General features: G+C 37.3%; 1 protein-coding gene across 4 annotated transcripts in view; it reads left to right on the plus strand.

The window, feature by feature from the left end:
• The window catches only part of mv (lysosomal-trafficking regulator mauve), a 1,073,830-nt gene that overhangs the window by 865,862 nt on the left and 193,583 nt on the right, over positions 1-14,385 (plus strand). For all 4 annotated transcript variants that reach the window (XM_090399251.1, XM_090399254.1, XM_090399252.1 and 1 more), the window contains one exon: positions 916-1,105. In XM_090399251.1, coding sequence (XP_090255377.1) covers positions 916-1,105 — 190 coding nt within the window. The remainder of the gene's footprint in view (positions 1-915; positions 1,106-14,385) is intronic.

The following is a 14,385-nucleotide window of genomic DNA, read 5'->3' on the forward strand; positions in this document are numbered from 1 at the left end:
TGTATCCAGACTGAAAAAAAAATGCAGCACAGTTTATAATAAAAAGCCACACTATACACTGTTTAAAAACACTTTTTTAACACAACTCAAATCTACTGCTACGGTCACTTGCGACACTAGCTACCTCAGATACTGCCTTATGAATTTCCATGTACTGTTAACATCATTTCTACACAGCTCATGTACCCAATGTATTGACTCTAATTGACTACAGAGCTTCCCATAATCTCCTTCCTTATACCTCCACGTATATCTGTTTTTGGCAGTAACTTTTTCTTGTTTCACCACTTCCCAAACAAGTACCTCTTGATCACTCTTCCTAACTGGTTGCAGTGTCACCAGTTAGTGAGAGTGTCACATAATTCCTTAAGTAATTTAATAATCATGTCACATATAAGAGTCTTAATGAGACTTTGAAATAAACCAGTGACATGTTTGGGTAACAAATATTGTGGTGAGTTGTGCCATTAGCAATCATTCTTAATAGAATGTTATCATTGAGGATTTTTGAGAACCATATAGCCTTGGAGATATGGGGTGAAGAGACTTTGATTTGCATTTCAAATCAAGTGGCTAGTTAGGCATGTTTCTGGAGCTGTTCATTTGTACCATCATGAGTAGTTCAGGTAGGGTAATGCTCAAGAGGCAAGTAAGTGGAGAAGTCTGCAGATATGAGATATATTTTAAAAAGACAGTAAATTTCCCTTTCCTCATCTCTCTTGACAGCCTTGATGGTAATGACAGTTTTGTGTTTCTATATTTTTCCTGGCTGTTGAAGATGAAAGGAGAAGGCAAAAGCATTATGTATGCAGTATTGTTGTTTCTGAAAATCACTTATCATTTTGCTCCATGCTCTTTGTTATTACTGTGCAAATTAGCAGCTCTTCACATTTCATCGGGAGATTTTTTTTTCAGAGTGTATTGAAAGAAGTTAAGGGACTGAGATGGGGAAATTATGTGGGATCTCCATCGGCTGCTCCACCATCTTTAGCATTTCGACGAAGTTATACAATCCCTATAGGTACACTCCTGCCCCTGTTAACTAATGATGTGTTTGGATTACCTATTAACACTTGTCTTCTGTTGAACCACAGCAAAGAGAAAGGTAACTATAATTCTATTTTATAATTCTGCAGAATTATGATATGAGATATATTTTAGAGGTCTGTTCTTTAACACATTCTCTTCTCCCTATATATATATATATATATATATATATATTTATAATTATTAACTGACTTAAACACCGAGAAAAAAAATATAAGAAATCCAAAGAAATAGCTCTCAACCCTACCCATCTAAACAGCAATCTCAGTTACAGCCTACCCGATTCACATAGCACTGTAATCCAGTTTTGGCATATTCATGATATCATTCACACGCACAGTGCTTCATGCCAGAATTAATGCTCAGACTCAATTTCAAACACAATTACTACTTGTTCTAAACTCTGTGTTTGTCTGAAGTACAATATATTTTTTAAGATACTGTTCTCTCCATGGTACTGTATTCACCTGGCAAAGTCGGCATTTCCGATGAAACTAGTAGTGAGTCCTTATTAAATTTCTTATATTTTTATCTTGGTGTTTAAGTCGGTTAATAATTATGAACATGTCATTTAACTGAGTCAATTACTCTGTAAGTGCTTAAGGATCAAAGCTGTATAACTGAGAGGAGAGACCTCCACATAGCCTTTAAAGGAATGCAGAGAACCGACCAGGGCTTCTGACCTAATGTCCAATCCCCACCTTCTCGTGGTGCACCCTGTTGGGTATCTACTTGGATACTGCACAAACAAGGATTGGGCTGGCAATTGGATTCAGCCAACCAAATTGTATTCTTATTGGTTAAACCAAAATAAAAAATGATGGTATAACATGACAAAATTTCATGCTGGCTGGAGCGTTGCCCCCGGTTAAACAAGGCCCCAGTTGTTTTCGCCAGGGAACCAGGGCAAACAGCGAAAAGTCAGCTACTGGAACAAATCTGAAAACAAACCCCAACTCAAATCACCAGAGTTAAAGATCGGTACTATCAACATAAGAAGCCTGAATGGCAAAGAAATGGATCTAGCTGAGGAATTAGATAAGTACCATATCGACATAATAGGGGTGACTGAAACAAAAAAAAGACAAAAACTAGTGAGATCTTTCTGAGCAATAAATACAAAATGTTATATTCAGGCAATGGCAATCAAGGAAAAGAAGGAGTAGCCATAGTATTCAACACAAAATACGAGGCTAATCTTCCTGAATGGCAGTCAGTCTCAAGTAGAGTAATGTGGGCAAATATGAGAATGGGGAACTGGATAATGAGACTTATTTGTGTCTATGGTCGCACAGAAGGTTCTACTAAGGTAGAAGTGGAGGAATTTTTTGAGGCTTTAGAAAAAGCAACTGACACAATGAAAAAGGAAAAGTTGGTCCTTGTTGGGGATCTAAATAGCAGAGTAGGAAATGATTGTGAGACATACAAAAATATTTCGGGAAAATTTGGAGAAAAGAGCAAAGCTAATAATAATGGCAAATATCTGTTGGATTTCTGCTCAGGACATGGACTGGTTATTACTAACACCATGTTCCAACATAAAAATGTGCACAAATTAACGGCAAGGAATAAGAAAAGTCTCATTGACTATGTTATTGTTGATAGTGATGTTTTCTCCTTGGTGCAGGACACCAGAGTATACAGAGGATTTGAATTTGGAAGTGATCACTATTTAGTCTTGAGCAGAATAAAATTGAATTTCATATTGAAAAGAATAACACATAAGAAAGTTTTAAAGTGCATAAAATTTGAGCAGCTCTCAGATGTGAACTGTAGACTAAAATACACAAAGATTATTGAAGAAAAAATGAAAGAGTTTGAGGACAGGAATCAAACCTTGGAGATTCAGTGGCAAACTCTGAAGAAAACATTGATTGATTCTGCCAGAGAGGCATGTGGTGAGGTTGTGTGCAAGGATAAAAAAATCAGAACTCCCTGGTGGACACAGGAAGAATACAGAGACAAATGCAAGAATGCTAAACACTGTGTAAAACTAGCTAAACAAAAGTCATCGGAGGACTTTGGCAAGAATATAAAAAATAAATATCAAGAAGGTGGCAAAATATTCTGGATGTTGTTGTTGAAGAAACTTAGAAATGGAGGAAAGAGTGCTGTAAAAGGAGTTAGAGATGATAAAAGGTGACATAAAAATGGGAGAAAAAGATATCTTTGAAGTATGGAGTAATTATTTTGAAAAACTGCTAAATGAAACAAGCAGTGATGACAGTACAGTGGTAAAAAACACTGACTAGCCATGCAGTCAGGAATACATATTCATACTTGAAGTAGAAAAAGCCATCAAAGGCTTGAAATGTGGAAAGGCAGCAGGAGTAGATGATATTCAACCAGAAATGCTGAAGTATGGTGGTATAAGAGTCTTACAGTGGCTGAACTGCATAGTGCAGAAAGCCTGGACAACGACGAATTCCCGATGATTGGAGTAGAGCTCTCATAGTACCCATATATAAAAAGAGAAATAAAACTGAATGTGAGAATTACAGAGGTATTTCCCTACTGAGTGTTCCTGGCAAGATCTACGCAAGTATACTTGAGAAACGGTTGAGAAGAATTGTGGAAGAAAAGCTTGGTGAAGAACAAGCTGGATTCAGGGCAAATAGAGGCTGTCAGGATCAGATCTTCACTTTACGACAAATAGTCGAGAAAGCATGGGAATATAACAAAGATCTGTATTTAAGTTTTGTCGATTTGGAAAAGGCATATGACAAGGTGTCAAGAGAGAAAGTATTCAATACGCTACAGTTATATGGTGTCAATGGGGCATTATATCAAGCAATACTTAGTCTTTATTTGAGTTGTAAGTCAGCAGTTAGAATTGAAGGAAGTACAGGAAGATGGTTTAATGTTAAATCTGGTGTGAGACTAGGATGTACATTATCCCCTCTGTTATTCATTATCTATATGGATCACATTATGAAGGAATGTGGTATTAAACATGATATCAAAATTGGAGATGTTAATGTCAGCTCTTTGCTTTATGCGGATGATGTTATACTTCTAAATAAATCCGCTACAAGTCTGCAAGATTCTCTGACTAAATTGAATAACTGTTGTAATAGATATGGTATGAAGGTCAGCAATAAAAAGACAAAGACAGTGAAAATAGGCAGTATCATTGAAAATGTCAACTGTATTGTGAATGGAGAACCTGTGGAACAAGTAAAACATTTCAGCGACTTAGGCGTGATTTTTACTGAAGATGGTAAATTAAATATAGAAATAGATAACAGAATCAGCAAAGCTGGTATGGTGGGAAGTCAATTGAATAAATTCATATAGAATAAGAGAGAAATTAGTCGCAACACTAAATTAGCTGTATACAAGACAGTGTTCAAACCAGTTTTAACTTATGGATCTGATAGCTGGGTCAGAAATAAAACACTTGACCAAAGACTAGAGACCACAGATATAAGAGTCCTGAGAAAGATTATAGGCGTGAACAGATGGCATCAATGGCAATATCATATTAAAAATGAGGATATTAGGAAAGAACTTGGCATTGTCAGCATCCAGGAATTAGCAGAGCTAATCTCAGGTGGTATGGTCACCTAAACAGAATGGGCGAAGAAAGATTAGCAAAACAAGTGTTCTCTTCCAGATTGGCAGCAAAACGATCCAGAGGAAGACCAAGATATAGGGGGATTGATATTGTACAAAGTGCCTTAGACGATAGAAATATAAGATCTGATAATGTTGGAGTCTTGACAAGTAACAGACTGATTTGGAGGAAAATTGTAGATAGGAAGTTAGTAATGATGTAATTTTTTTCATGTAGTACTATCATATCCTGTACACCCCTTGAGGGTACATGGCAGGAATTTGATGATGATGATGACAAAACTATTCGAAAGTGAGAAGCCAGAGATTGCCCTCTCATTGCTTTTGATTAGTTACTTTTCAGATATATAAAATTTGTCATTTGATAAAGAGTTTATTTTTGGTTTATCAATTTCTAGGTGTAGTTTGCAAAATGTATATCATCCATTAGTTATGTTTGTCTGTCCATATGCATATAACTTTTGCCCTGGACGGACAGATTTTGTTGAAATTTGGGATTATATTATTATTATTTAAATAAGATTATTATTTATTCCTCATGCCAATAGACTTCTAATTACTCTCCAAGCCATAGTTATCTAACAATTACACAAAAGCACAAGCGAAAATTTTAGCATACAAGTTGAGTGAGAAACTTCAGTGAAAAAGAAAGAAATAAAAAGTAAAAATAAATAAATAAATTAATTAATGAAATAAAGAGCCAAAAGGCTTCACTTCAGAAATGTAAAAATTATTTAAATTAAGGGGATATTTAATCCCACATTGTTTCAAAACCGAATAAGAAACTCTAAGATAGAAATCAAAGAGTTTCATGCTGAAGAAGCATATGCAAACACCAGGTGTTTGCTTACGCTTGGACTCGCCGAACTTTTATAGCTTGCTATATTCGGCATGAAACTCTTTTATTTCTATCTTAGAGTTTCTTATTCGGTTTTGAAGCAATGTTGGATTAAATATCCCCTTAATTTAAATAAATAAATAACTAACATCAACAAATCTAAATTTAACTCCAAAAGAATGAAATATAGGAAGCACATCTTCTAAAATGAAAGTGTTAACATCTTATGATTCTTCCAAGGCCAGTAGATATAACTTTCCACATAACCAGATGGCATATCCTGAACTAACACTCATTCTATGATCAACTCTCTCTAACGCTTGCAAATGCATAAGGACAAAAGGAATAGTAAGTATGACAAAGTTAGGAGATTGCTTCGATTAGTGCCATGGCATGTGAAACTGCAAGAACTGGATCTTGATAGTGCATTGAAAGTGGTAATATCAGACTGCATACCTAGAGTCAGGAGAATAAATCAAGTGGGAGCTAACTAGATGAATACCATCATTAAGCTGGAACTAAAAAAAAAAAAAAATTGGAGGGAATTCACAGAGAATGATGAACCAGCAGCCACATGAGCAGTACAAAAGTACAGTCAGAATGGTAGAATGTGGTAAGAAAGGAAATTAGCAGTACAGGCCAAAGATATTTCCAAAGAGTTCATTCAGTATATTGCAAGTAAAAGGAAGAATGTTCATGGCAGATTGACTTCAATGAATGCTGATGGTAGGGAGGTAATTGAATCATGCAAAATTGTAGAATTACTAAGTGAACACTGCAAGAGTATAAGAAATTTAGTTTAATCTTTTATCCAAGTGTAAGCAAACAAAGTTTGTTCCTGAAGTATCTTCAGGACTGAGGCAACTCGTGGTAAAGGTGGACCAGGGTCTCATCACTCCTTGTCTCAGTATCTCCCATAATGCAAAGCACATCTCCTTGCTGACATGTATAATGCTATGCATTAAGGGAAGGGCCACAACCCAGACCAGTTTCGAACTTTATTGAATGTTCAAGTACAGGTCAAACTCCAAAAACTCAGCGTTGTTCCCCTCAGTAACAGGCTCACCCTGCCACTGAGAAGAACTCTCAGAACCAGTTGGCTCTACACTGTGGCTGGCTCACCCCAAAACCAAGCCAGAGCCGCTCATTTGCTCATATGTCATCTGAGGGGTAACAGCAACAGCCGTGCCTCAGATAAAACTTCATGGGCTACAGCATTGCCATTCATCACCCAAGCTTCCAACCAGTTTCGACCTTTATTGAGGTCTCGTCAGTGTGAGTCAGGCCCAGAAGTGGTGATACTAAGGCAGAAGCAATAGAGAAGTCATATTTACCTATACGAGTTGCCAAAAGGTGTACCACCTTATTATTAAATTACTCTGGATTTAGAGAAAGATGTTGGAAGTTTTTTCCACTTGGTTAGACTATAATAAATTTAGTTTAATCCTTTATTCAGGCGTAAGCAAACAAAGTTTGCACCTGAAGTATCTTCAGGACTGAGGCAACTCGTGCTAAAAACTCGTGCTACTCATAGAATGAGTGGACCAAGCTCTCATCACTCCTTGTCTCAGTATCTCCCATAATGCAAAGCACATCTCCTTGCGGACATTTATAATGCTATGCATTAAGGGAAGGGCCACTACCCAGACTGGTTTCGACCTTTATTGAGGTCTTGTCAGTGGGAGACAGAGCTTGGTCCACCTTTACTGCGAGTTGCCTCAGTCCTGAAGATACTTCAGGTGCAAACTTTGTTTGCTTACACTTGGATAAAGGATTAAACTAAATTTATTATAATCTAACCAAGTGGGAAAAAACTTCCAACATCTTTCTCTAAATCCAGAGGAATTTAATAATAAGGTGGTACACCTTTTGGCAACTCATATAGGCAACTTCTCCATTGCTTCTGCCTTAGTATCACCACTTCTGGGTCTGGCTCTCACTGACGAGACCTCAGTAAAGGTCGAAACCAGTCTGGGTAGTGGCCCTTCTCTTAATGCATAGCATTATACATGTCCGCAAGGAGATGTGCTTTGTGTTATGGGAGATACTGAAATAAGGAATGATGAGAGCTTGGTCCTCCTTTACCACGAGTTGCCTCAGTCCTGAAGATACTTCAGGCGCAAACTTTGTTTGCTTACACTGAGATAAAGGATTAAACTAAATTTATTACTAACCAAGTGGGAAAAAACTTCCAACTGCAAGAGTATATCATCCAGGCAGATGATATACTTTTGCAGCAACAAGAGAGGCAAAAGCTTATTATAGAAACTGAGGTAAATGAACTGGAGGTGCATAGCATATTACAGAACCTTTGATGCGAATACAGCTATGGGATTAGGTAGTATACCAGCTTGAGTTTTATGAGAAGGCACTAGGGAATTGGTTGTGTCTTTGACCATGTTGTTTAATCTAAGTCTTCACTCTGGGTTAGTCCCACTGGGCTGTAAAGAAGAAGAGATAATAATTCCATTGCATAAATGAAGCTTCAAGACTAATGTATCAAATTTCCAATCAATCAGTATAACAGGAGTCATACTCAGGGTACTAACAGAAGTTGGTCAAGAGCAAAATACAGGAATGGATAGATGGAATTGAGATACTATATGAGAGCAACATGGTTTTGTGAAGGATAGGTCATGCCTCAGTAACTTGCTCACGTTTTATAATATAGTGAAAGCTGAGGTGAATTAATCTCTTATCTCTTCCACTTCCTTCAGAATTTCTCCATTAATTGTATAGTTTTTCTGCATCCCAACCTTGCCTACCAAGTTTTAAGGCCTTGCACTCTGTAACATTAAACTGATAGCTCCACTCACTTGACCATTTAAATAGTCTATTGAGATCCCCCTGTTTAGGTCACAACATCTTCTCTTGCTTCTCATAGTTCTTTCCAACTTTACATAATTGGCAAGCAGTTACTTATCTCTAGTTAAGCCTGTCCCGATGTCATTAACATACAAGTTAAACAATAATGGCTATAGAACAGATCCTTGTGGCACTTCACAGTGACCCCCTTCTTCTTTTGGAATACCACTCCTCTATACACAGTATGCTGATCTGACAGTAAATCAGCTGTCCTACTACTGTGCAAAGATTTGGTCACCTGGTTTTCAAGGGGTCAGGGAGCGTGTTGTAGAGGTTCCAGAGAAAGTTTACTAAGTCAGGATCAGGTCTATGGAATGTCAGAATGAGGGGAGATTCAGGAAATACAACTTATCTTATCCAATCCCATTTGTTTATATTTAGCTACCAGCTTGACGTGGCAGTGTATCAAAGGCCTTGGAAAAATCCGAATATATCGCTGCATATGCATTTCCTTTATCCAGTGAATTTGTCACCTTCTCATAATATATAAGCAGATTGCTTATGTATGATGATATAAACCATGACCTTCCCCTAACAAACACATACTGACCATCATGTACTCCAGCCAGAGACTGCCCTATAATCTGCATGTTAGTCTTATTCCTCTTCCCCTTCCCTTATGAAGTGGAACAAGTTTTCCTGCTTTCTACTCCTTGAGGATTCACCCTGTTGTGTTGCAGGACTCATTTAAATAGGTGTGCCAATAGTGCAGTTATTTTCCTAGAGCATTCCTTCAAGACATGTGGCAATATAATTAGCTCCAAGTGTACTTAATTCTGCATATAACTCCTGCTCATTCACCATCAATCCTTCCTCCAACATGCCCTCTACACTCAAGCATAGAGTTAAACAGCTCTTGACATTACCTTCATAAGGATGAAATACACGATAAACTGCTCATTTAATATTTCAAATATATCCTCTGCATTAGTTACCAATATGCCATTGTAACCAACTAATATCATCCTTCCAAAGTTATTCTTTTTTCTGCTTGCCATATATTGAAAGAACTCACTAGGATTTTTCTTAGCTTAATTGGCTTAATTCTGCTGTTTTCACCAACTGAGTCACCTTCCTGCCCTGCTCTTTGTACTCTTCATGCAACTGATTATGACCAATATTCATCCTGTGTTGTCTCTATAGCTTCCAGATTTCATGTTTCATTTCTTCATTCATCCAATTTACTCCTAGTTTATTTAGCATCTTCACCTCTGGAATACCTCAGATATTGCTGCTGTTGAATGTCTCTTTTGAGTGCTCAAGCAGCATCTGTATCCTTTTCCCTTGCCTCCTCTTTCCATGCTATAGCTCCCAGTTGTCTGTCACTTGAGCTTTTCATAATCGCTAGCTTTATAGCTTCATATATCCATTCTTACAGATGTTCTCATATAACTAGCTACAACCCAAATGATCACTTCATGGTCACTCTGACCAACTGAGGAAGATTAGACACTCCATTCACAATCATATCCTCTAATGATGTAACAAGATAACTCTCAACTGTAACATATCAAGTATAAAGTTCTTTATACATAGTTTCCTTATTCCACCTTAACAGCATAATTAAAAAATTTTCATAAAGAAATTATGATAAGATGTTTAAATGACATTATTATCTTTACTTCCCTATTTTTTTTTAATTTTTTTTTTTATTATCGGGTATGAATCTAACAAGATCAATAACATAGTTGGATGTTGTTACAGACCTGGTGGATCAGTTGCTAGTGATGGAAGAAATACATGACCAAATAGAGACGATGGGCACAAAAACAATAATAATCATAATGGAAAACTTTAATGACACAATTATTGATTGGGTAGCAGTAAAATATGAAGAATGACACTGAATTTATTGAGCTATTGTGAGAACTTCCTCAAGCAGCATGTGACAGAAAAAACTGAAGTTCAAAGAGTGTTAGATTTGATTATAGTGTCAGAAGGTGTTTCAGTTAAAGACATAGCTGTTCTGCGTCTGGTTGGTGACAGTGATCATGGAGTATTCACTCGGGAAGTGACTAAGTTTATGAATGTTCCATTCAGAAAAGGTTACATGCTGAACTACAAATCAGGAAATTATGACCAGCTGAGGAGTATTCTGAGTTCAGCAGAATAATATCGGTTGCTGGATGGATAGAATATCGACAGTGCATGGGAAGCATTTAAGAAATTCTTAAATGATGCAATATCAGAATGTGTCCCGAGAGTTCAAGGAATAAATAGGGTAAGGGTCAAATGGATGTCTAATCTTATTAAGCAAGAGATTTGTAAGAAAAGGATGATGTTGAAGGAATACCATGTGCATAAGGATGATGTCTGTTATAAAAATTATAAGCGGCAGGCTAGAATAGTCACAACTGCTGTATGGAAAGCTAAGTCTGAGTATTAAAAGAAACTGGCTCTGCAAGTTAAAGACAACTCACAAAAATTCTTTTGATATGCTTCAAGTAAAAGAAAGAATGAATATGAAAGAATAACTCTTTTAAATGCAGATGGCATGAGGGAAACAGAAGCAGAAGTTGTTCAACTAATGAGTGCCCATTTTGTTAAAAGCTATCAACCTGGTGTATGCAACATTGAGCTCATTGCTACCTTTTCACTGGATGAAGAAACTCAGTTGTATGAGGATGTGGTATTAGAGCTGTTGCACAAACTGAATAAGAATTCAGCAATAGGGACTGATGGGACATCAGCACGTGTGCTAAAAGAGTGTCTAGCTGAAGTGGATATTCCTTTGAGCAGACTGTTTAATATGAGTCTCAGAACAAGGAAGATTCTGCAGGAATGGAAAGAATGTATGGTAATTCCATTGCACAAGGGTGGTGCAAAGAATGGTGTATCCAACTATTGACCAATTAGTATCTCAGGTGTGGTGGTGCAAGATTTTGGAAAAATTGGTTAGGGTTTTCATTCAGAAACGGGTTGACAGCGAAGCTCTACTTTGCAATAAGCAACATAGGTTTACTAAGGTAAGGTCATGTTTACCAATTTGCTCACATTTTATAACAATGTTACCATTGAATTAGACAAGGGGAATGGATACACCATGATGCTTTTGGATTTTTGCTGATGCTTTTGACAGAATATAGCATGGAAGACTGTTGCATAAATTGGAGAGTATGGGTTTGGATTATAAAATATTATTATTATTATCATCATCATCATTATCCCAAGAACCCATGGAGTCAAATGAGGAGGTCATCTAGGAGGTCCTTTTGTCATACAGACAGCTTATCATACTGCACCTTAAACACACTCAAATTCTCTGCAGGCACCACACTCTCAGGCAAGGCATTCTAATCATTCACAATTCTGTATGCAAAAAACTTGCTTCTCACTCCCGTGGTCACATCCTCTTTATACAGCTTCTGTGGATATCTCCTGGTTCTCCCCTGATCTCCCACCGTTTGCTATAAAACCTCTCCAACAGTGATCGTATAACCTCTTACTTGTTCGTCTATATCACATCACCCTTCTTCCTCCTATCTACTAGACTCTGTAAATTGCATCTTCTCAACCTTTCCTCATATTTGACATTCCAGAGATCAGAAACTACCTAAGTCAGTCACCTCTGCACCCTTTCCAACATCTCTTCGTCCTTTTGAAAACCAGGTGACCAAATCTGTGCACAGTAGTCCATGTGTGGCCTAATCAGAGCCTTATACATGGAACAAGAATCTCCTTACTTCCAAGTCAGCCCTCTGCATCACTCCCAGAATTCTTTGTGTTATCCTCACCCTTTTCTTATTTGCTTGGCTAATTTGATTATACATTTCATAGTCACTGCCATCCACATTACCAGGTCGATAACAACATCCATCTATTTCATTCTATTCACCTCTATCTCACACAGTACTGCATTAAAACCACTGGCACTATTTCCCTCTTGCATCTCTACTTTGTATGGACATAACTCTTTCTCTATCAACAGTAGCACTCTCCCCCCTCATCCCCCCACCTTTTACCCTTTCTTTCCTCATGAAACACATCATACTCTTCCATCTCTATTCCTGTTAGGATGTCGTTCTCATCACCATGTCTCATTTATTCCAACAATTTTTGGGTAAACAGACTCGATTAATGCAACCATTTCATTTTCCTTGTTTCTTGCACTTGTAGCATTTGTATACAAACACAGCATCTTATTCCTGGATCTATAGATATTCCACTGACACTGCTTATTTGATGTGACTTCTCCATTCTTAACTCAAGTCATTTCTTTTTCTCTTTATTCATCTTTGAACCTTCTTAAGATCCAACTGTTTTGCCTTGATTCCAGGTCATCTCCTTCCCTTTTTGTCTACACATGCATTCACATCCTTTTGGAGCATCAACCTTTCTCACACAGTGTTCGTCTGTCCACCCTGAGCCTCCCCATTTCCCTGTCTGTCTTGCACACCTATTCTCTCATTCTCTGTACTCATGCTGCTCACTTCTTCATTCATAACCACCTCTTCAATCTCACCTATCTTATTCTCCCTTTCTTCCACATCATTTCACACATGATCGAATTCATTCTCTGCACTCACTTCTCTACCTTCCAGCAGCAGTCTCTCCAAGCAGCTCACACCAAAACCACTCAAATGTTATCCATCGCTCTTATACATTTCGCTTCATCCTTCAAACTCATTCCACACATTAACAAACTCACTATACTCCTTTTCCTTCACATATTTCTGCTAACATATCATTCATAATCCTTGCTCTCTGCCTCATCTCACCACTGTCATACCTGGGCTATCAACAACCTCCTGATATCCAATCTGACATGTTCTTTGTTTGTGGTCTAGTCCTTTGCACCTATTACAACTACCAACTCTTTTGCTTGCTTACCATATCTAATGCCTCAATTACTCTGCTCATTCTACCTCCAGTAAAACATACTTTATACATCCTCTCACCTAGCACACCTTTAATAATTGAATCACTATACAACGTCACTTGCAGGTCTCTCGTTATCTGTTTTATACCAACATTATTTGTTTTCGTCATTTTCACTCTTCCATACATATCTTGAATTCTCTTAACTTCATTCCGCATCCATTTCATCTCTTGCCTTATCTTAGCCAACTGTCTTTCAAATCTTGCATCACATTTACACTGTCATTCATTCTTTCGAATCTTTCATCAGTCTTTCACTCTCATTCATTCTTTCAAATTTTTTAACTTTCAAACCTTGCGTCACACTTTTTCACTTTCATTCATCCTTTCAAATCTTGCATCATACATGTTTGTTCACAGTTAATTCTGCTTGTCACCTTATCTTTAACTGCACTTTGTTTTGTAACTTCTGCCACATTTGCATCACTGTCATCTTTCTTACCATCGATTGTTAAGTTTCTCAGATTGCATTCTCTTTTTCAAAATTTGTTAACATTGTTTCGCTGCTCATATTAGTGTAGATAAGGATTGCTGACTGACATATATCAAAAAGTGGTATACGGGGGATGTGAGTCTGCAAGATTTAAGGTAACTAGTGGTGTACCACAGAGATCGGTCCTTGGTCAAATGCTATTCAATCTGTATATTAATGATATTGTGAAGGATTTGACAAACAACATACAACTATTTGCTGATGATGCAATGATAGGTAAGGGTAATCAGGCATGCTGCTGATATGCAGTACTTGCAGAATGATTTGAATAGGCTGGAATTTTGGGCATGGGAAAAGGTATGTCAATTCAATGTCAGTAAATGTAAAATCATTCACTTTGGCTTGATTAGATATCCATTGTCATATTATATTGGTGGGATTATGCTAGGGATCTTGGAGTGTTAGCAGATATGTAACAAAGGTTGCTAATACAACTCAAAATATAATTGCAATGCTGAAACGAAAATTCACATGTAAAAATAAGGATATCATTTTGCCTCTTTACAAGGCCTCACTTGGACTATTGTGCATAGGTCTGGTCTCCTGGTTTCCATTATGATTCAAATACAGTGGAGAAGAGTGCAAAGGAAAGTGTCAAAAATGATATCAGGATTGTGGAATATTGATTATGAAGACAGCTTGAGAATTTGTAGACTGCAGACACCAACACACTGGAGAAATCGGGATG

This window comes from Typopeltis vanoorti, chromosome 10 (assembly GCF_054136105.1).
Source record: "Typopeltis vanoorti isolate ZY-2024b chromosome 10, IOZ_Tvanoo_1.0, whole genome shotgun sequence".
Lineage (NCBI taxonomy): Eukaryota > Metazoa > Arthropoda > Arachnida > Uropygi > Thelyphonidae > Typopeltis > Typopeltis vanoorti.